Source organism: Phytophthora infestans, genomic scaffold, assembly GCF_000142945.1.
Source record: "Phytophthora infestans T30-4 supercont1.5 genomic scaffold, whole genome shotgun sequence".
NCBI classification, from domain to species: Eukaryota; Oomycota; class Peronosporomycetes; order Peronosporales; family Peronosporaceae; genus Phytophthora; species Phytophthora infestans.
Window position 1 is genome coordinate 3046251 of NW_003303754.1, and position 23115 is coordinate 3069365.

The following is a 23115-nucleotide window of genomic DNA, read 5'->3' on the forward strand; positions in this document are numbered from 1 at the left end:
CTGCTTCGTTGCTGGCATCCATCTCGACGATCGTGGAACCTTTACAGATAGAGGGAAGCAGTTAGGTGCGCAACAACTCATGGCTCAATGGGGTTTAAAGCTGCATCTCAAGTTCTGTTCTTTACATCTACGATTCAACACCGTGGATAAATTTAAGTCTTTGAGCTTGAGTGAGTCTAAGGTCAACACAGACATTTTTCGTTTGCAATCGTCGCACTCAATTATATCATTATATCTTTTGATGATCCAATCAAAAGAATGAAGGTTAGTTACCCTCAACCGATCACTAAAGTGGTTGGAGACCGCGCTGTTCAAGAGTACGTGTCAAGCTATCTGAATGAAATACACCCAACTAGCTGGACTGTTATTGGCAACTTGCAACCGTCTAGTGATGAGCGCACCTGGCTGGAGGCATCATGGAGTGGTGTTGAAGCCTTCGGCGAAGCCATGCCCCTATTCGGTGTTCGGACAACTAGTGGTGTAGAGGGGGAAAACAATGGCTTGCTATGGGGCGGTGTTCGAAGCCAACGTGTGTTCAAGTCTCTACAAGCGTTTTGGCTTCGTGCTGTAGCTGTCTACACAAAGAGATTGGCATTAGCAGCGAAGTGGAAAGCGGATGGCTTCGAATTGTCTCCACACGCAATGAACCTTACGAGGCAAGAGCAAAAAAGCGTCGGGAAATTGACTGTTATGCCTGCAGCAACACCGAACTTCCTCGTCTTTGATGCATTTGATACGTCGGGATTGCCAAATTGTACGAGGTCAACATGGCGTCTGGGCAATGCTCACGATGTGGTGTATCCGAGCAGCTTCAGATCCCATGCCGCCACATTCAAGCTGTAATTTACAGACTTGCATCCGAGAACAAGGCCCAACCATTGCTATACCAGCCACTACAATATTTTCACGGCGCATATACACTAAATGTTCTGCATACGGCGATGTCGACCGTTTCGATACGCATACCCATCGACTCATCTGTGGAAATATGCCAGACAATAAAACCTCCTCCTTACTATCGCCAAGCTGGAACATCAGTAAAACGAAAAATCCAAAAGGTTGACCATGCACGCGGATGTAAGCGAAAGCGTAACAAAGACGAGAGCAGAGCCAAAACATTGTCCTCTGGTAAGCGCCACCCTCCGACAGCTTTAACTGATCTTGGCGACTTTGACGAAGGATTGGCTATACATTCTGGTGTTGTCGAAGGAAAGGACCACGGAGGTAAGGACGATAATGAGGATGTGGAACCAGAAATTGCAGCATTCTTGGATGCACATGTGAGTGCAGCAAAAGTAAAAGTGCGTCGACAATATCGGTGTAAACAATGTGGTGGTACGGGACACAACACGAAGACATGCACAAACGCCACTCAGGAACGTGAAGAGGCTGGAGTCCCAATCAAACCAGGAAAATATCTTGCTGGAGATTGTCCTTTTACAATCTGCGGAATTGTGAATGGATAAAAAAAAACAGTTAGCAGTTAGGATACAACTTACATTGCATTATAATAGCGTACAATAAAATAATGCATGACACGAACCAATGCATTTGGGATATCGTCAAAAAGATTTTCAAACTTCCACGTTTAATTTTCTGTAGAAGTTGCCAAAAAAAGGATGTATCATCTTCGATAATCCTGAGGAACGTACAACAACACGGAGTAGTGTGAGGAATTGGCAACCAGTGTGAATCATATCATTGATTACCTTCAGTCATAGGGTGTGGTTGTCAGTGAAGACATAAGACAATTGAATTTATGAACGACAAGCGTTAGGGTCAAGCCAATTCATATAGCATAGCTGTACATGTATTTACTTACGCGTGTGGTGTGGGGATCGAACATCATCTCCAACTACTGCCCACTCAGCGCACCTCCCTCGGGATAAACAGCCCTGGGCTTTGTTACCACACCGCGCACTGGGCAGCTCTTGGAGAATCGCTGAGTGATAGAACGCTGGTTTCCTGTGTTGAACCTTTCCCAGGAACCTTTCTCACATTGAAGCAACAAGACCAACTCCAACACCACTAACTACCAATCACATCAGTTGTGGTCCTTGGAGATAAATTATCTCGTTAATGTGGTCCCTAGAGATAAATATCCAGCCGCAACTGCAGACAGGTCCCCACGATTCAGAGTGTCATCAGTGCTGTGCAGCAGCAAGTCGACAACGGCACGCTTGTGCTCAGCTCTAGGGAGCTTCGTCTTGCGTGGCGTGTTGGATTTGACCAGGGTGTATAGATGGGGGCTGGCAAAATGCGTTGTGCGACTCTGTTCCGGCTAGCGGTGGGCCGGTGGAAGCTCCTTGGCACCTGTCTACCATCTATTGCGGCGCCAATACTTGGTCCTATTGCGATATGTGCACACCAAACGAACGGCACCGATAAATTGTGTCTTTTTACACTAGTTACACCATGCTTTGTTACAATCTGCAGTCTTGCGCAGCGTCTGTTTAGATATATGCTTCATGGTGAAATGGAGTGGTACTATGCTATTTATACATGCAGCCACGAAGATTGTAATAGAAGGCCGCAACGCCTCTCCCCCCCCTTCCCCCTTCTTCAACACAAGCAGGCGCGTAAAACATTTCTCTGAACCCAGGTTCCAGCTACAGCGCTAGTAATACATATGACAGAAACCCGTCACAGGAGACGTACCATTAATAATACTGAACAGCATAGGCATTAAAAGTGCAGTAGCAAAAGCAGCGGGCTTCATCAGCAGTATGTGGAGTAGTACGCCAAAGCGCCAGGCACACTGGTGCGGTCTCCGCAAATGGTTTAGTTATAGAAATACACCACAAAAGAATTACAACGAACATTTGTATTATCATTTCCGGGTTGAAAAGTGCATAGGCAAGTAGGGGGATTTGGCGTGCTACGCTTATGGATGTGTGTTTACCGCACTACAGCCCGAGATCAGGTTGAGCCCCCCCCGTCGTTGAGGGTCGTGGACACAAGATCTACACCCGGCTCAACCGGGTGTAGATCTTGAACGTATATGATGACCATCTACCATGATACTGGATCTCGAGCGCATCGAACCCTTCCTGGTACGTGCTAGTTGCCCCGCCCGACCTGCGAGGGTACTGTAGTGGGACGAATGTTTGCCCGCGGCGACTGAAGCGCGTTGTATTGCGCTGAACACCCGGGTGGTCATCGCGAAGCTGCGTGCACCGTCGTCAGTCACGAATACCGCCGCTGGGATGGTGCTGCCTCTTGTTTGAAGCAGGCGTAAGGCGTCCAATAGAGGAAATGCGACCGCGCTACACGCTGCGGCTACTGAGCATGGGCTCGTCGTACACAAGCCGGCCGTGTCGGCCATCATGATATCGGCGGTGTTGAGGGCGAGCCAGCAGAAGAGGTGATCGTTGCCGCCAGGATTTTGGAATGACAGCGCAGGAAGAAGTAGGTCAGACGCATACCCCCCCCCCTCATAGTGCTTGGTCAGTATGGTGAAGGTTAAGCTCCTCGGCGCCCCTTTCCAAGATTGCGATGATGATGGGGAAATTATGGGAGCGGCTCGCGTCGCGTCGAACCACATCCTTCAGGAGCATGCGGATCTGTGGATAGTCCATTGGGAAATTGGGGAGAAACTATCGAGCACATTTTTTTTCTTGGCTCTGCAAGAGAACATCCGCACAGTAGCAGATGTTCAGACGTATGATTTGATTGAAGTTATTGCTGTATCGTATACACGTGCAGTCATAGCATAGCTCAGGTTTCACAGTTTGTCCTCGACAAGGCGAGCCGCTGAGGGACGAAGAGATTGTTACGTGCCCAGTGGCAAAAGTACAATACAAGTGTGTCGTGTGGAACGAGGTAAATCTACACCAATTTCATGAATTATATAACTTAACTGTATTATAGTTTAAACTAACGTTACTGAAGTGGCCGTAGTCCAGCATATCCCCATGTCCGTGCTGGTGTGAACACGTCTTGGAATGTCTGGGCCTCTTGATCAATATCTAATGTCGAAGCTGGTGCCTGGTAAATGTTGAAAAAGGAGAAAATTGAATTAAACGAAGGCAGATCAGTGTTACCGTCCACAGCATCAGTGTCTCGGCCCCACGCCCGTGGTGGAGTCGCTGGGTGATTTCTATCGATTCGTTCACTGAGAACGGGGTCGCGAGCTGTGCCGGATACACCCTGATTTGCACGATGGCTCCTGCGAGGGCGACGACGTGAAGAAGTTTGAATCGTTGCTGGTTCTGCTATTCGAGGAGTAAGTGATGTTTCATCAAACCTTCTAATTCGCCAGTGTGGATCGAAATGATCGGGATTGAGCCGCAAAACACCATTTGATTCAATAATTTTCATCAGTTCGTGTATACACGGCCTACCGTGTACAGTTCGAAATGCACCAGTACACAAGGTTCGAGTTTGTCTTCTGTTGACAATTGTAGATGCTTCTCTCCACAGCTTTTCAGTTTCGTTCAAAGCCCAAATAGTGATAATGCGAACAACTGCAGCGTACCGGTGGTCCTGCAGCCTGTGCGGCGTTATCGTCGCGTTTCTCTCGCTCAATAGGCTTAAGGCCCTTGTTGAGGAGATCCACCATGGTAACAATTTATGAAAAACTGTGTATAAATCACCTCGGCACGTTTGCAACCAGCGTTTACACTTGGCGTGGGTGCCTTCAACTGTCGATGTATCTTGATACCCAAAGTGTGCGTACCGATTAGTCCAACAACGAACCATTTTTGTCTTGTACTTCCACCAATGTTGATCAAGGTACGCAGACACAATTGCGCTTTTCTTTTTAAGAATAACCCGGGCTTCCTCAAACGCAGCTTCGGTCTCAGAAATCACAGCTTCATAGTAGGTCATCATAAAGGAGTCTGTCTCCCATGTGTTAACGAACTTATCTTGACCAGGAGCTGCCTGCTCAACTTCAATTTGACCTAGAACTTGGCGGGTTTTGCTGAGCACATTCCGATTCATGTGCCATCTACATATCATAGTAGACACCGCTGGAAACACACGACGTAAAGCATTCAAAGAAGCGAGATCACGATCCGATAAAATCACTCGAGGTTGAACAGCACCGGCTTCTTCCATATATTCCACAAGGGTGTTGAACGCCCAAACGAAGTCATCTTCGGTTTGTCCTGGTAGCCAACACTGGGCCACCGGAAGTACAGTGTTAAAACCCGTCATTGCGATGATATTTAAGAGGGGAATGTTGTATCTCGTTGTCTTGTAGGTGAAATCAACGACGAGGACGTCGGAGTGTTGTCTGTAAAACTCTGTAGTCGACGGATGAGACCAAAAGAGGTATCGGAGTTGATTTGTTTCGGCGTCAACAGCATGCCTGAAGAAAAAACCAAGCTCTCTCATGTCTGAAAAGAGAGCTTCTATTGGGGTTTGCGTGGCGAGTGCTTCTTGACGAGCTGCATGCCTAGCGTTAGCTAGGTCCTTGGGAATGACCATAGCATCCGCATCAATGGACAGGATACTAGCATACACATTTGCGACCTGAACTCCTGCTGCGGTCTGAGCTCTGACAAAAGCCTGCATTGTTGGTACAGGAGCTTGCGTTATTTCCGATACGGCTCGCTGGCGGTGAGATGCGTGTACGCGCACATCGTTTGAAGCTGGGTGGTTATGGCGCGAGCTGCCGTGCTTTAAATGAACGATTGCCCACTCTCCTTCAGGAACGTCTTTCTTTACTGCCACGAGCTTGATCTTCATGGGGCACCCAATACGTTTGGAGCCGCGCATTGTTCGAATTCGATCACTATCCCTTAAGTTGCCCGTGTTCTTGGGCTTACCGGCGCGGTCGCACTCGAAATACCGAGCATAGATGACTTTAGCTCTATCACGAAGGTATGAGGCGGTGCGTTTGGAGACATTAAAGGAGTTGGCCTTCGTCCATGCGTGAAGCGCACCTTCAGCAGCCTGATAGCTTGGGTATACACACTCCGGAGGAGGAGGAATAGTGAAGAATGCCTGCTGTGCCCCTGGTTGGTTTTGCATTGGTGTGACGGAGATAATTCTACAATGATTGAAAAAGTGATAGCGTACGTTGTCTGCTAGCATACCTTCAAGATCTTACCTCGTAGGAATAATGTAACGGAAACTTGTTGCCCAGACCTGAAGAAGATGTTTATCATGTGGAAGCATGGGTTTAATTTAGGATTTTTGTATTCCTCTTCAAAAACTTTTTTTCTGCCATTCTTTGCAGTTTTCTGGTATAAAATAGCAGTGATTTAAATTGGTATCATTTTTTTGTGTTGCAGTTTCTGTTAAATATTAAATATAAGAGTGAAAGCATGGGACGATGCAATTTATGAGAAAATATTTTTTATTTATGAGCTAAAAGTTTAAGTTTTCTTTCTCATTTGAGAAGAAAGATGTCACGAGCGAAGCCGAAGACAAGATGCCGTGAGTGCAAGAAAAATCTATCGTCGCCTACTGCGCTTAAGAGGCACCTGAAGAAGAAGTTTTCTTGCAGTAAAACTGCAGTACGACGGAGACGTGAGGAGCGACGGCTTAAGAAAAACGAGAAAGAACGTGTCCGGTATTACAGGAAGCAGCACCGGGATGTCCCTCAACGGAGCGAGCCGGCAGATCCCCCAGTTCAACGTAGACACACTTCTCGACCGATGGTCCTGAACTTCTACTATTACACCAACGAAGATCCCTCCAACACGGACGTCTCATTTGTCTAGACGTCATCTACAAAATGACAATTCCAGGTGTAACTTCAATCAAATCATACGTCTGAACATCTGCTACTGTGCGGATGTTCTCTTGCAGAGCCAAGAAAAAAAATGTGCTCGATAGTTTCTCCCGCATCGGGGTCACACCAATGCCACCAGAGAACAGAACATAGTTCGAGTATACTCCAGAAGTAGCAACATCGATGGACACGTTGCCGTAAGGTCCATCCAGCAGAATATCGAATGGAGAGTCTTCTGAGGCGCTGATAGCAGCAGTCCTCATCTTCTGTGTCCAGTCTCCTAGAGTTTTAATGTGAAATGTTACCATAGCTTCATTCGGAGACGACGAGATGGTGAACGGATGCCATTCGAGAGATGAGATGGACGGGATGCAAAGGAACGCGTACTGTCCGGCTTCATACTCGAATGCCTCGCCGGTATCCTTGCGGACGCGAGGGAACTGGATGCGCGTAATGTTACCGGATAAAGCGTGGACTGCCACTTGATCCCGAGCAGCAATTCCAGCTGAGGCGTTCTTTGTCTTGGAAGAGCCCCGCGCGTAGGTGCGAGCTCGGAACACGAGTCGGTAGAGCATGTCGACCAGCCACGGTAGGATACCGAAGATGGCGAAGAATGCACCGTGCGCTACAGCAGCCACAATGACCCCGATGAAAAAGAACTCCTGTGCACACCCGCCAAAAACTCGAAGAAGCACCGCGGATCTTGTTTCAGAGACAGCAAATATCATGTAGATCATGAACCACGCTACGCCAATCGCCCCGGTGAATAACTCTAACTGTTGAGTGTTCCCACCAGCCAGGGAATTGTTTGCGCTAAGCGCTCATTCCAAACACGCAGGAACATCGTGAAATTTGGCAGCATGTCCGACACTCTTGACGTCTCATGTTCGCTGGTAAAATAAACCGAAGCTACGAGAAGGATCAAAGCAGCGGGAGAGTGAGAAACCAGGTCACCTCGCTTGATGTCGAATCGTGCCGTGAGAAACCGGAACGGGGACCGGAGTAAATTTGAGCGAGAAAGCCGCCCAACGTGTCACCATCCACGAACGTGCCCACTTTTGCGTCCGACTGAGCTCCTCCGCTTCGGTGATGTGTCTTGGCGAGACGGCATTCACATATTGATTGGAGAGAGTTAAGGACTCGCATTGGTTCTCGAGACGTGGGGTGGCTGCTGCAGGTGTTAGGATTGTCGTCATTTCCTACCTTAACGAGATACGTGTCTTTGGTAAACGGAGAGGATTGATGAGTGAGGAGACGAATGAAGGAACCACCAGACTTGGCATTAGTTTGATAATAATTGGTGATTGGTCGTCACTAGACCTCCACCAACGTTACCGGTACTCTGCATGTTACAAAGCGATACACGGCGTACCGCACAAGATAATCATTCGAGCTTAGAGTTTGATGACCAAGCGTCGTAGCGTCGCAAAACCAGACGCTTTGGCTGCGGCATCAACTTGCTTTTCACGTTCATGATGATCACATTGATAGTCGCGAAACGAACTTCCATTGGTCGACGGTAACATCCGATTGCATAATACAATACTAATACTCGTCCTCATAATATCGTAATACCCTCTCGAAATGCGCACCCGTAATACCGCATATACGCTGATTATTTATCACACAGAAGATATTTTTGTATTTTTTGTTCCTTCGATTTTGAATAATCCTGTGAGACTGTGTGGACCCGTAGCATGTATACTGTCCCGGCATTAAGTTCATGGTGATTTCTAAAAGCAAGGGAGGAGTAATCCCAACACCGCCAAGCTGATGTACCAGCACCTTTTTACGCTATCAAGGACGATCATTCCGGTAGTAGGCCATGATAAGCTGTCTTTGACAACCTCCGAGATCTCGTGCTCATATTCCATTTCGAGAAGAGCTGTACAGTTTACAATTTACCTCCAACCTTCCCGTTCGAGCTCGCCTAGTGAACGTATCATGTCGTCGCCTACCAACCACTTTATTCAGGTCAACGACACGCCCAAGACACGAGGGTTTGCCCCCGAGCCGGCCAAGTTCACGCTCCAATGGAGGAACTTGAGTCTCAAAGCCGAGGTGAAGAACCCGGCGACAAAGAAGACCGAAGAGAAGGTTATTCTGAACAACGTCAGTGGCTCGGCGAAACCCGGCGAGCTGCTCGTCATCATGGGACCGTCGGGTGCAGGCAAGAGCTCGCTTCTCGACTGCATCTCTGGTCGAAAGAGTGGCGTGGAAGGTGAGATCCTGCTGAACGGCCAGCCGTGGACCAAGGCGACGAAGCGCATGGCCTCATACGTCATGCAAGACGACTTGTTCTACGAGACACTTACGGTTAAGGAGCATCTGACCTTCCAGGCCAAACTGCGCATGGGTAAAACGTATACCAAGGACGAATACATGCGTCGTGTGGACGAAGTCATGGAGGAGTTGGGTCTTATGAAGTGTCGAGACACTTTCATCGGCGGCGAGTCTATACGTGGTATCTCTGGTGGAGAGAGGAAGCGTCTGTCCTTCGCAACGGAGATCCTAACGAACCCTTCGATGGGAGTCTTGGTGCGTGATTAAAACAGTGGTGTGCTGTACTGTGATGAGTACTACCGTAAAAGCGAGGTACAGTACTGCACCCCGTTTTCGCGCCTCCGGACCTTTGATAAACTTCAGGAAACAATGATCCTGATACCAAATGAGCCATTGTTTGTAAGCTAAAATATAATTCCTATCCCGCGAAAACGAGGTGCAGTACTGTACGTACTCTTTCGGTAAAATAGGATTATAATCAAACGTGCTATGATGAAGGATCCAAAAGAAAATCATCTTTGCCGATGAGCCAATGTCCGGACTCGACAGTTTCATGGCCGAGACGGTCATCAAACAACTTCAGCAAATTGCTCGCGACGGTCGAACGGTGCTGGCTACGATCCATCAGCCGTCGTCCGAGGTGTTCGCCATCTTTGACCAGCTGTATCTGCTGTCTGACGGCTCCCCAGTGTACCAAGGTAAAGCAAGCGAGTCGGTGGACTACTTTTCGTCGCTGGGCTACCCCTGCCCACCGCAGATCAACCCATCGGACTACTTCATGCGTCAGCTCGTGGTCATCGATAAAGCCACCGACGAGGCCGGTGTGGCTCGTGTGGAGTCACTCAAGGAAGAGTGGAGAAAACACCAGAAACTACCGCGAGCCGACTCCGTGTCCATGCTCCAAGGTGAGCAGCAATTGGAAAACACGCGCGTGAGCCTACTCACCCAAGTCAGCGTCCTGGCGTAACGCAACGTCCTTCGCTTCCTGCGTGACGGCTTCGCGCTGCGTGTACCGTTCATCCAGAATCTCTTCCTGGCGGTCATCGTCGGTTTGATCTACTTGCAGCTCGATCTAGACCAGAAGGGAATCCAGAACTTCTCTGGCGCTTTCTTCTTCCTCGTGACGAACCAAATTGTCGTGACGGCGAACCCCGTCTTTGTGTCGGTGCTCATGGAGTTGGCGCTCATCTCACGTGAGTACAAGGCCGGACTGTACCACCTCTTCTCGTGGTTTCTGTCCAAGAACGTAAGCGAGTTACCGATGCAGATTATCCTACCGATTGTCTTCTTCGTGCCCATCTACTTCCTCATGGGCATCGGTCATGGCTTCGACGTGTACATCTACATGCAGATCGTCATGATTCTCGTCAACAGCTGTGCGATCGGTCTCGCCTACATGGTGTCGTGTCTGGTCCCACGAGTTGACATTGCGCCTTTGATCGGTATAATGCTCATCATGCCCTTCATGCTCTTCGGTGGGCTGCTCATCAACTCGGACGATTGCCCCGATTACTTTATCTGGATTCAGTACGTTTCCCCAGTTAAGTACGGCTACGAGGCGATCATGAAGATCTTCTGGAACGCCGTCTCATCCATCGCATGTGACACGACAAACTGCACTGCTCGCACGGGCGCGGAGGTGCTGGCAAGCTACAGCATGACTTCTCGATCGGCGCTTGGAGACGCACTGCTACTCGTTTTGTTGAACGTTGCGTTCCGCGCCATTGCGTTCATTTCCATCTCGTACCAGCTTCGCCAGAAAAGTAAGTTGTGGCTTAAAGGGAAACACTCGAAATAAAATTATACACATTTATTTCAGTAACTCGAATTTGTCAGCAGTAGTGACGAAAAATACGATTACATTTTTTTTTATTATTGTACGGTCGGTACATCTCCAAAAGTTTGGGAAACGTTGTAGGGACGAGCGTGGGGGCCCAGCTGCTGTAATTAAAAATTGTAGTATTTGTACACTTTTACTGTACTGTAGTATTTAGTAACAGCCGAAGATTTTAGAGATCGCTTCGAGTCCTTCTTACCACAGCATTAGAAGGTGTAGCAAAAGTAGCTGGGGTTGCTCGCTGTCTTGGTCTGACCCGCTTAAGCTCGCTCGCTCTGCATCACTGGTGTGCTGGAAGCATTCACCATCGACGCATTCGCCGTCAGATGAAGATCTTGGCGGGTAGTAGTCCATGGCGATAGTTTCTGAGAGATTTGATGGAGTAGCAACGCACTAGGTGCCAGTGAGGCTGAACTTCCCGACACTTCATTGGTACCTTCTTGGAAATTCATACTTGTGCAGATGCTGGTGTAGGGAATTGTTTAGGACGGACAAAAATTGAGAGTGAGCCAGTACCGACACCACCGTCTTAGCGTGTGCGACGCTGTATTTCCTTTGCACCCTGTGCCCCCCCCTTTGCGTTTTGAGGCTATCCGGTAAATAGAATCACAAGAACAGGGTGGAACTGCTAAACTAGCGGTGCGAAGGCTGTTGTACCGCACGTTATGTTACGCAACGCAAAAGCTTCGTTTATTGACGATGAGCCTGCAATACCGTAGCTAACTTAACGCGGCGCTTTCTCACAAAACCGCACTTGATTCCTAGATTACTCTGCTAGCAGACTACTCGAGCACAATCCCGAATCGACAATCCCCTGTGTAATGGGGTCGGTCGATGGAACTTACACGTGAATATACTTTGTTTCGCGTCACTTTAAGGTATGAAACGGAGAGACGATGATGCACTGCAAGTGAGCTAATGCCTGCTACAAAATTTACTGCTCTGCTGGTATTAACCCTTTATCTCTAGCTTTGAATATTCTCAGCAACAATTTAGGGCTTAGTTAAGACGAAGTGCATTATTAAGGTCATGATGCTTCTTTGGTTCAGAAACTCTTTGTTTCGAGTGATCGGACAAAATGTAAGGCAGCATCAACTACCGGTAATCTAGACTTGGCCTTCTGACCCCAGTTTTGATATTCCGAAGAAGTATCTTTACTCGCACTTTTTAAGTACAATACTACATGTACAGTAGGAGTGTGGGCGAGTGCTACATGCACAGTCTTGAGCCGGGCGACGGAGTTCCAAAACAAAAACGAGAGACTCATACCTAATTTTAATTAAAAACTAAATGATGATCCTAGGCTTTACTTCGCTTCGCGAAGGCAGCCTGCGATGCAAAGATACCCTCACCGCAATGCTCGACTCGCTGGTGAGCTCGGCGCTCCCGCAAATACGTCGCGGGTTTGCTACTCAACGCGACCCACCCGCTGGCCCAGTCTTTAACGCATTTCTTTTTCTGCCAAAATATAGAAGTGTGCAGTATTTTGGATATTTTCGTCCCTGGATAAGTAATCATTGGAGGTGGTCAACATCTTTTAAAACTGAAAGAGTTGGTCAACCCGCGACAAGCTGAGCCCTGAAGCAGCTACCGGTATTGGAAATGCGGAAGACTGGATTGTCGATACAGTATCATCTATTCTAGGCTACTGGTACTGTATGTGCTCCGAGTCTTGTCATCAGACTCACAAAAAGTGTTGACAAAAAACTCAATTACTCCGTCCAATCCACATGTCGACCACCTACCTTTTACCGAGCACGATGACTCTTGGTGCGCTCCCCAAAATCTTCACAGCGGCGACGCTCGGTGGCAAGAAGTCTCCGATTCAGCTCAAGCACCGCGTTGTTTTGGCTCCCATGACTCGACTCCGTACGGGCGACGATGGCGTCCCAGGCGCTGTCGTCGTCGAGTTCTACACGCAGCGAGCTACGGATAGCGGTCTCCTCGTCACTGAGGGCACGAACATCAGTGCCACCGCTCGGGGTTACTACGGTGCACCTGGTATCTTCAACTCGGCTCAGGTCGAAGGCTGGAAGAAGGTTACGGAATCCGTGCACGCCAAGGGCGGCAAGATTTTCGTGCAGTTGTGGCACACGGGACGTGTAAGCCACCAACTCAACCAGCCGAACGGTAAACTCCCAGTGTGCCCCAGCGCTATTGGCATGGAAGGCGTGCACAGCCTCGCTCCGACTCGCGAAGGTCGCCTGCCTCATCCAGTTCCACGCGCTCTGGAGACCAATGAGATCGCGGGAATTGTTGCCGACTACAAGTCGGCCGCTTTGAAGGCTCTCGACGCCGGATTCGACGGTGTGGAACTCCACTGCGCTAATGGCTACCTCATTGAGCAATTCCTATGCGACTCGATCAACAAGCGCACAGACAAGTATGGCGGAAGCATTGAAAACCGCGCACGTATCCTGTTCGAGGCGCTAGAGGCCGTTCTGTCCGGCGTGGACTCGAGCAAGGTCGGTATTCGCTTGTCGCCGTACGGAACAGCTTTTGGCTGCACCGACTCGGCTTCAGGTGAGCTGTTCGGCTACATCATCGAGAAGCTCAACGACTATGACCTGGCCTATCTCCACCTCGTCGAGCCACGCGGGATTCAAGCGCCTGCCCCTGACGCACCGGAAGGCGGTGTGCTCCCGATCTTCCGCAAGGTCTACATCGGCTTCATCATCACGTGCTCGGGCTATGATCGCGAAGAGGCCATTCAGGTCGTCGAGAACAAGTCTGCCGATTCCGTCGCTTTCGCTCGCAACTTCATCTCCAACCCCGACCTCGTGGAGCGTCTGAAAACTGGCGCTGAGCTCAACGCGACCAACCAGCAATCCGTGTACCAACCGCTCGGTGTCCCGTTCGAGACGGGATATACTGACTACCCTATCCTGGGTCAGAAGGAGTAAGTGATGGACTGAACAAACGCTCTACACTTTGATCTCCATAGCAAAAAAATAAAATTGTTTTCGAGTAGTTTTTTTTTTCACTTTTTAATACTATTGAGGTTTAGCGAAATGTATCTTGTGTTTAGCCCTCTTTACGTAAGTTTAGCCACAACCCGATGAATCCGATCGTACGGAAGCCAACATTGATCGCCAGCAAAATGAGACCGTCACCGAGCGCTGATCGTGACTGCAGACTGTAATTTTTCAATACATCTGCTCCCGTGAGTGCAGTGCAGTTTTCCATGGCTTCGTCGCACGCGATCTTCGGTACTTGGTTCCAGAAGATCTTCATGATCGCTTCGAAGCCGTACTTAATAGGAGAAATGTACTGGATCCACACAAAGTACTTGGGACAATCGTCCGAGTTGATCAGCAGGCCTCCGAACAAGAGGAAGGGGAGAATGATAATCATGCCAATGATCGGAGCGATATCAATCCGACGAACCAAGCAGGAAACCATGTAGCCAAGACCCACAGCGCAGCTATTGACTAGAATCATGATAATCTGCTGGTAGATGTAGACGTCGAACCCGTGGCCGATGCCAATCAAGAAATAGGCCGGCACGAAGAATACAATCGGCAAGAGAATTTGCATGGGGATCTCACTCGCATTCTTCGAAAGGTACCACGAGAAGAGATGGTACAGTCCGACTCTGTACTCTCGAATGATGATGGGGAGTTCCATCGGCACGGAGATGAAGACGGGGTTGGCCGACCCAAAGGTTTGATTGACGATAAGGAAGAAGAAGCCGCCGGTGAAGTTCTGAATGCCTTTCTGGTCCAGATCTAGCTGGAGGTATATGAGACCGACGATGAGAGAGATGAACAACGTCTGGAAGATCGCGGCTCGGAAGCCAAGACGGTCACGCACAAACCGGACGACATTACGATGCGCCAGAACTCCGATTTGTCCGATGAAGTTCAACCGAGAGACTTGGTAGTCTGCGACCTTGCCATCTCCTTCTGGAGACTTGATTTGAGGCAGCGTCTGGTGCTGCACCCATTCTTTCTTGAGCTTGTCGACACGCGCAACACCGTCAGCGTCTGTAGCTTTGTCCATAACGACGAGTTGCTTCATGAAGTAGTCCGTAGGGTTCATTAGCGACGGACAAGCGTAGCCAAGCGATGCGAAGTAGTCGACAGATTCCAACGCTTTGCCTTGATACACTGGCGAACCATCGGACAGTAGATACAGCTGATCAAAGAGCGTAAACATCTCGGCCGAAGGCTGATGGATCGTAGCTATCACTGTACGACCTTCACGAGCGATTTGCTGTAGTTGCGCTGTCACCGTCTCCGCCATGAAGCTGTCCAGACCCGACGTCGGCTCGTCCACGAACAAGATCGACGGGTTCGTCAAGATCTCCGTGGCAAACGACAGGCGCTTCCTCTCGCCTCCAGAGATACCACGTAACGAGATGCCACCAATAAGTGTATCTCGACACTTCATAAGGCCCAGTTGCTCCATCACCTCGTCCACACGCTTCATGTATTGTTGCTCCGTGTACGTCTTGCCCATACGAAGTCTAGCTTGGAAGACAAGATGCTCCTTGACGGTGATGGTCTGGTAGAACAAATCGTCTTGCATGACGTAGGACGCGAGTCTTTTGGTGTCGTCACTCCATGGTTGTCCATTGAGCATGATCTCTCCTTCAACAGCCTTATTGCGTCCAGAGATGCAGTCGAGCAAGGAGCTCTTACCAGCACCAGATGGTCCCATGATAACCAGCAACTCACCGGGTCTTGCGGTGCCACTGACATTGGATAGAATAACCTTCTCTTCAGCTTGTTTGGTACGGGGATTAACAACTGTGGCCTTGAGACTGAGGTTGCGCCACTGGAGTGTGAGCTTGGGAGCTTCTGACGACACAAAGGAAGTGTCGACATGGGGCTTGGGAGTCTCGATCTGAACGAAGTGATCTTGAAGTGCAACGTCTTGAGTGGGCGTTTGCATCGTTTCCATTCGTGGTCGTGACTGGGAAAGACTTGGTGATGTGGTCAGTAGGGCGCGTCATAAACTCCCATCCTATATTTCGTCTGACATCAAAATAGAAAGATTTGCTGACATTTTTTCTATATTTACCGCTAGCACACAACGGTTGATCAATCGGAGCCGTAGATTGGTTGAAAATGTTGAAGTGGGGGATATTATCAAGCGTGGAAAAGGGGCGATTACACTATCTCTATATGATGCAATCATAGCGACACAAATGTATCCATGTACACGATACTACTTCTGGCTGCGTAGATTGAGCCAAAGCCCGAGGAAGCCGGCTACTCGGAAGGCCAGGTTGATAGCTACGAGGATAACGCCATCCGCCAATGCCGACCGCGACTCCATGCTGTAGTTTTTCAGCACTTCATCGCCGGTTAATGCAGTACAGTTCTCCACGTCCGCGTCACAGGAAATCGTCGGTACTTGGCCCCAGAAGATCTTCATCAGACCCTCAAAGCCAAATTTGATCGGAGAAACGTACTGCAACCAGATAAAGTAGTCCGGACAATCGTCCGAGTTGATCAAGAGGCCTCCGAACAGTAAAAACGGCAGCATAATCACCACGCCGACGACTGGAGCAATGTCCACCCTTCGACACAGACACGAGACTACGTAGCCAAGTCCCACAGCGCAGCTATTGAGGAGAATCATCACGATTAGCATGGAGATGAACACGCTGAAGCCGTGGCCGATCCCCATGAGGAAGTACACTGGGGTGAAATACAGGATTGGGAGCAGAACTTGCATCGGGAACTCGCTCACGTTCTTGGCCAGATACCACGAAAAGAGGTGGTAGAGCCCGCCTTTGTATTCTCGAATAATGATGGGCAGCTCCATAGGAACCGAGATAAAGACGGGGTTGGCGGACGAGAAAGTCTGGTTAACTATCAGGAAGAAGAAGCCTCCTGTGAAGTTCTGGACACCGCTTTGATCAAGCTCAAGTTGCAGGAAGATGAGCCCGATTAGCACAGACACGAAGAGTGTCTGGAAAATGTCAGCATGGAACGCGAGGCGATCGCGCACAAAGCGGACGACGTTGCGTTGCACCAGAACTGCGATCTGGTCTACCCACCCCAGTCGAGAGTCTTCGTAATGACATTCATTCTGTCCTGACCCATTGTGGAATTCTTCGATTCGTGGTAACGCCTGACGCTTTCGCCACTCGTTTTTCAGACGCTCCACACGCGCGACACCCCCCTCGTCAGTGGCTTTATCCATAACCACCAACTGACGCATGAAAAAGTCCGTTGGGTTCATCAGAGGAGGACACTGGTACCCCATTGAGGCAAAATAGTCTACAGACTCGGAAGCTTTGCCTTGATACACTGGCGAACCATCGGACAGTAGATACAGCTGATCAAAGAGCGTAAACATCTCGGACGAAGGTTGATGGATCGTAGCTATCACTGTACGACCTTCACGAGCGATTTGCTGTAGTTGCGCTGTCACCGTCTCCGCCATGAAGCTGTCCAGACCCGACGTCGGCTCGTCCACGAACAAGATCGACGGGTTCGTCAAGATCTCCGTGGCAAACGACAGGCGCTTCCTCTCGCCTCCAGAGATACCACGTAACGAGATGCCACCAATAAGTGTATCTCGACACTTCATAAGGCCCAGTTGCTCCATCACCTCGTCCACACGCTTCATGTATTGTTGCTCCGTGTACGTCTTGCCCATACGAAGTCTAGCTTGGAAGACAAGATGCTCCTTGACGGTGATGGTCTGGTAGAACAAATCGTCTTGCATGACGTAGGACGCGAGTCTTTTGGTGTCGTCACTCCATGGTTGTCCATTGAGCATGATCTCCCCTTCAACAGCCTTATTGCGTCCAGAGATGCAGTCGAGCAAGGAGCTCTTACCAGCACCAGATGGTCCCATGATGACCAGCAACTCACCGGGCCTTGCGGTGCCACTGACATTGGACAAAATGGTTTTTTCTTCGATTGCTTTCGTCTGTGGGTTAGTGATAGCAGCTTTGAGACTGAGGTTGCGCCAATGAAGCGTGAATCGAGGGGCTTCGTTGGATTGCAGCGGACTGTTGTGTAGTGCTGGAAACACATTGGGAGTCTCAACTTGGATAAAGTGCTGGTCTGGCCCCTTTGGATCCAAGTGAAGCGGCGTTGAAGACATCTTGGTTTGGATGTTGCTGAGGAGTGCTCGCTTGGATGCAGAAAGGATAATGAGACTTTCCAAAAGACACGACAAGGACTGGAGTGTCATGTTGACCTGGTCCGTTATGCTACTTGGTCCGTTATGCTGGCAACGTTTGTCGACTTAGTCCGTTATGTTGGCAACTTGTGTCTCTGGCTGTCAGTAGCCACACTACGATAAATTAAAGCGACATCTCGACAGCCTACTGGATTGAGCATGAAAACGACTTGAAGAGACAGCGAGCTATACTGCAATACGGTCCTCCGTTTGTGAACCGTATTGTAGAGCGATTCGCTATGGACGATATGATCCTTGTTGTTGCCATAGGAAAGAAGTGAGAGGTTATCATTTACGACCAACTAAAAGCGTGCTGACGTGGTGGATAGGGCAATGCGATTGTGCGGGTCACACGTTGCATAATGTAACGTTGCAGCTGTGTAACTAGCGCATGTACTTTTCAAGCGACTATCAGCCAATCATATTTCGAGTATCATTTTTTCAGTTTCAAACGTGGAAACGGCGCACTCCGTTATTGTATAATAAGTGTCCGACAGGAGTCTTCGAGACCACCACGGCTCCTTTTCCCATCTGTCATTGCGAATGGACTAGTCCAACTGAATAGAGAAGACTAAATAGTTTATCCCAAACGACCCACGAAGGACGAACCTTCTTGAATGGAGGCAGAACAAAAACACTAGAGGCTGCATTCTAAAGAGCTGCTCGAAGCAAGGTCGAGACAGGAAACCTACGGAGAATAGTGCTGGCAATAGGTCAAGAGCGCGAAACTTCCTTGTTTAGCTCCCGTTCTTCTCAGTTAAGGACTCTCCAGGCGATTTGTTCTGCTATCGTAATTCGTCAGACCGAGAACGAGCTCTCGTTAGATTTAAGTCAAGTGGTGTAAGTTTCTGCCTTGTCTACCAGTAATAAAAGGGTTAATTTTTAAATAAACATGGGAGCAGCAAAAACAATACATCGATGCACTGATGCTGCTGCGAACTGGTTAATGAATCAGGCGGACAATCTGGAATACACTCAAACACGCGGCTTTGTACATTAGTGGTAGCATGGCGGCTCAATTAATTGTCATACCACGAAGGAGTCGACCATACTCTCAATTCATCGAAACGCTGATTAGGTAATCATTTGCAAAAGTGCTTTCAAACCTCGTTCCATGATCTGAGCGTTGCTCCAGTTAATACGATCGAGCCGATCTTGGCAAATCTCCAGGCGTCGCAAGTATTTGGTGAGTGCACAATTAGGATGAGATAGCTCTACCGCGAGCCATGGTAGGGTCAACGCTAAGCTTGATCGTGGGTAGAGATGACTTACCTGTTTGGGATCAAAAAGCCGAGCCATGCTATTCTTATCCATCGTTAGTTGAAGTTTAGAGTCCGATATGAGGGACTTCTTTAAGATCATAAATATATTCATACCAAGCATCAATCATCAAAACTAAGCATCGTCGGCGATTTGCGTGTAATTGAAAAATGATATTGATGTCGATTTGTCGTAACATGATAACGAGCGATTGACTTGGCTTACCATAAATCAATTTATTAGCCACCGTAGCTAGATATATCTATCCTTTCTTAGCAGTAAAGCGTTTAACGGCTACGTATCACCAGTTTTTTTTGTTTTGTAAAAAAAATCTAAAACTATGGATTTGCAGGATTTGCTGAGAAGCTCCCTTTTTGCAGGATTCCGACACTTTTTAGCGACAATTTAATGTTTATGCAAATGATGTGCGTAATCTTACCGCTGATAACTAAGTAACTACATATTCACCAAAAGATAGAATATTTAACAAAAATAGCTACTTCTGTTTTTCTCGGTAACTCGAATCATCGCTTAGCGTTTAGCACTGTAAAGTGGCAAAACGGCCAGTCTGGAGAGCGGCAACCTCTATCGGAGCCACTAAACCGATGTTAGTTACTCTTCCGACGGCTTCAGCTAACATGACCGAATAACTACGATTTGGGCTGTCCCAGCCTTTCAGGATATTCCAATATGATTTTAGAGACGCACCGGATACCGGTATAAAGCGCTTACGCTCACATCATCATAACTGTAGTTTTAGATTTATTTGGATAGAGGAATGTGTAGGATGCTCTATCTACTGCTTCCCGTTTCGAGTATCATGCTTTGGGCTCATAACTATACCTCACACCGTTAACGTCAATGCGTTCGACGTACCTTCGTGGCGTAAGTGTTCCCAATAAGTCTTTTTAGCATCCGCGGTGAACGAAACGATACTTTTACCCACCCGCGTGCACCCTTAATACCGAATATACCACTCGCACGTGCTTTTGATTTCCATTTCTATAAGGCGCTCCCAGCGTAGGTACCAGTGATCGTCCGCCGTCACAGTGATAAGCAATCCATTGGGATCCAGCTTCTGAACGTCGCAGAATGAGGAAACAATGGTTACTGCACTCATTAGATGCGCCCCGCGAATTAAGCAGAATCCAAACCTATGATTGTGTAAGACGTCGCAGGCTGAGTACGAACATAGCTGAACAATTGGTTTGATAGCGCAGAGTCCACTGGCTGCAGCTCTACGACAGCGAACTCGCTACGGGTGAGCAGCAATGGAGTGGGCGCCACGTCCAGTGGCACAGACGCATCGACGACCGAAGCTGCCGGGGTGCGGCTTATCTGCTATACAAAATCGGATGCTTTTCAATACAATTTATGTGGTATTAGAACTACTATGGTTATCACCACGATGTCGTGAGTCACGCTTCGACTAGAAAAGACGCGCTGTAACGTTTAGCCCTTCGTGATGGCACTTGCTAATCAGCGCAGCCAATTGATCCACTTCCAGCAATTCCCTAGCACCATTGTTGAACTCAACCGCCCAGTTATAGACACCTCTTGGCCCAATACAATCTTGCCAATCCACAACTCGGCCAGGTACATTTCTCAGCGTGATTTTTCCTTCGGTGTCTTCAACTGGAAGTTGTTTGGTCACGTTCCACCCAATTGGAAAGGATGGTTTTTGAATGAATTGTTTTTCCAGTTTTCCAACTTCAAAGTATCTAGAGTCGTCCTTGTTTAGACAATTTGTTTTTTTTTTCGCTAACCCCCACTCTGTTTCCGAACAGGCATGTGAGCGGTTGCTGTTTGCAGGTCATATTGCTTCATCAGGGCAAGTGTTGCTATAACATGACTGCAAACCCAGCCAGTAGTCCAAAACCCCTTACAATCACAGCGATATCGTGACCGAACAGCCAGAATCTGTAAGGATAAATTGTTAAAAAAAAAATTGCATCTCAACATTTTACACAATGTTACCTGGTACTGTAGGGGTCAAGCTCAGCTGAAAGTCTGAAGTAGGTGCATCAGGATGTACTAAAACCTCGTGCAATGAGGCAAAATAGAGATTAAAATCAGGAACTTTGGACCTCTTCCGTAGTTTTCCTTTTTTCGAGTCAAGATATCTGTATGACATACAAACAGTGAAAGTTATGCTGATATATTAAGTTGGATAAATGATGAAAAAAAAAAACCTGGAGACTCGGGCATCGGTGACTTCCACTCCACACTGGTTTTTAGAAGAAACAGCGTATTCCCAAGTATTGAAAACAATTGAGCTCAGTTTTGTTGGGGAATCCAAGATAAGGTATTGCTTCCTATGATTTTTATCACGAAAAAACACTCGTGCGTGTTCAACCATTTCGCTGGGAACGGGACCTAAAACATTTTTTAATTTAGTCAAACATATTATGATGAAAAAGTTAAATATTACCTTCGCTGAAATGACCGTATCGGGATATCTTTTTGTCACTGTTGAGCAAAAGGATCGCTGGGAGGGTGTCATTCAAAACGACTGAGGTCGCTGCATGTAGCTGCGGAGTGCACACCGTTTTTATCACTTTGTTGTGGGATTCGATAGGGTTTTGTGACGGCAAAACACCAGGCACAGCAGAAGTAGTAAACCATGTACCCATAGAGCGCCCAAATACTGGCTTTTGAACCAATCCGCGTACGCTTGTTCGTTTTTGTCGCTCCAATATTTAACTATACGCTCAGCCATTGCCGTAAATTGTTCTTCGGTACACGCTTGCTCGAGGAGGTATATATTCATCTCGACGTAAGAACTGTAGAATCCAGAGTCATTCAATAGGCCACCTTTTTCGAACGCTTTTCTGAAAAGGTGTGGATAACAATTAAGTATTTTGATACCAGGCCAGATGGAGGAAAAAGCTGTAGCAATGTAGGAAGCATGATCTTGGCTTCCGTACTTCAAAACCAAAGAATCGTTGAAGTAATCAGCGACGAATCGCTTAGCTGTAGAGAATAACGTTTTGTAGGCAAATTCATGCTCCGTACGCACAAACATGTACAGCCAAGGTACAAATGAATGTCGGTAACGTTTTCTTTCATACACAGAGCAAGAACTGCCGAGTGCTACCAGAGTCCAGCGATCTTTAATAAACGTGAATAATATACATGGGTTAGCAGCTGTAATAAATATTTTGTAATTATTTAGTAATAACACTTACTGAAATCGATGCGGTAGGTGCCATCGGTAACTCCAACGAGACCGGTCTCTCTTTGATCACAAATACTTAAGTACAGATTTCAAAAAAGACGTCGCGATGTGAAAATAACACCAAACGAAGTTTCTTTCCCGGTGTCACCATCAAACTTGTGATCAAATGTGTTCAATATGAGTAATTTATTCTGAAAGTCGAGACTTTGTTGAGTAAATGCCGCCAAATCAATAAACCCATCAATCCCCAAGCTTCCGAAAAACTTGTCAGCCGTAGTACACATGTGCGGGTGGGCCCACTCCATCAGAACTGAAAAACTTGAAATATCCCAATTGTTTTTTAGTTTCTTCTTCAGACTGGCTTTTCTGTTCTTCAGTTTGATTTCGTCTGGAATCTTGGCTAACATGGTTGGGTCAAGTTTATATTTCTTCTGTAGTAGAAGTACGCATCTGCTCCACCATGAAAAATGCTACCCACCTCTGGTTTATCTGCATGTCAATACCAGACCTCTTTCGGTGCGTTAGCAACTGGCTATGGGTACCACTAGATTCTACTTCGTATATGAAGAAGTCGTTATGGAATGAGAAGAGTTGTACTCTAAAATCTTAGCGATCCGTAGCCGACGAGAACACGCCTCATGCGAAATGCAAGTGTAGACACTCTTGCGACGTTCTGACGGCCCATACGTACGTAGATGGTTGTATTCGGATGTATCGACACTGGGT

At 47.9% G+C, this 23115-nt stretch overlaps 7 protein-coding genes across 7 annotated transcripts; 2 read left to right on the forward strand and 5 right to left on the reverse strand.

Annotated features, from left to right (window-relative positions):
- Window positions 1-6806: 6806 nt before the first annotated feature.
- On the reverse strand, window positions 6807-7260 carry PITG_04291 (ferric reductase, putative; the record flags this gene model as incomplete). The annotated part of the gene is made up of 2 exons (XM_002905898.1): window positions 6807-6917; window positions 6991-7260. The coding sequence occupies 2 exons, from the start codon at window positions 7258-7260 to the stop codon at window positions 6807-6809; spliced, it is 381 nt and encodes a 126-aa protein (XP_002905944.1).
- A 1395-nt stretch (window positions 7261-8655) lies between these two features.
- Window positions 8656-8955, reverse strand: PITG_04292 (uncharacterized protein; the record flags this gene model as incomplete). The annotated part of the gene is made up of 1 exon (XM_002905899.1): window positions 8656-8955. One exon carries the CDS (start codon window positions 8953-8955, stop codon window positions 8656-8658), a length of 300 nt encoding a protein of 99 aa, XP_002905945.1.
- Window positions 8956-9521: 566 nt separating this feature from the next.
- Window positions 9522-10766, forward strand: PITG_04293 (ATP-binding Cassette (ABC) Superfamily; the record flags this gene model as incomplete). The annotated part of the gene is made up of 3 exons (XM_002905900.1): window positions 9522-9923; window positions 9993-10165; window positions 10220-10766. 3 exons carry the CDS (start codon window positions 9522-9524, stop codon window positions 10764-10766), a joined length of 1122 nt encoding a protein of 373 aa, XP_002905946.1.
- A 1799-nt stretch (window positions 10767-12565) lies between these two features.
- Window positions 12566-13708, forward strand: PITG_04294 (12-oxophytodienoate reductase, putative; the record flags this gene model as incomplete). The annotated part of the gene is made up of 1 exon (XM_002905901.1): window positions 12566-13708. One exon carries the CDS (start codon window positions 12566-12568, stop codon window positions 13706-13708), a length of 1143 nt encoding a protein of 380 aa, XP_002905947.1.
- Window positions 13709-13829: 121 nt separating this feature from the next.
- Window positions 13830-15701, reverse strand: PITG_04295 (ATP-binding Cassette (ABC) Superfamily; the record flags this gene model as incomplete). Its single annotated transcript, XM_002905902.1, has 1 exon — window positions 13830-15701. The coding sequence occupies one exon, from the start codon at window positions 15699-15701 to the stop codon at window positions 13830-13832; it is 1872 nt and encodes a 623-aa protein (XP_002905948.1).
- Window positions 15702-15977: 276 nt separating this feature from the next.
- On the reverse strand, window positions 15978-17873 carry PITG_04296 (ATP-binding Cassette (ABC) Superfamily; the record flags this gene model as incomplete). The annotated part of the gene is made up of 1 exon (XM_002905903.1): window positions 15978-17873. The coding sequence occupies one exon, from the start codon at window positions 17871-17873 to the stop codon at window positions 15978-15980; it is 1896 nt and encodes a 631-aa protein (XP_002905949.1).
- Window positions 17874-19735: 1862 nt separating this feature from the next.
- On the reverse strand, window positions 19736-21930 carry PITG_04297 (uncharacterized protein; the record flags this gene model as incomplete). The annotated part of the gene is made up of 6 exons (XM_002905904.1): window positions 19736-19796; window positions 20177-20289; window positions 20403-20552; window positions 21098-21131; window positions 21553-21587; window positions 21841-21930. 6 exons carry the CDS (start codon window positions 21928-21930, stop codon window positions 19736-19738), a joined length of 483 nt encoding a protein of 160 aa, XP_002905950.1.
- Window positions 21931-23115: the final 1185 nt, after the last annotated feature.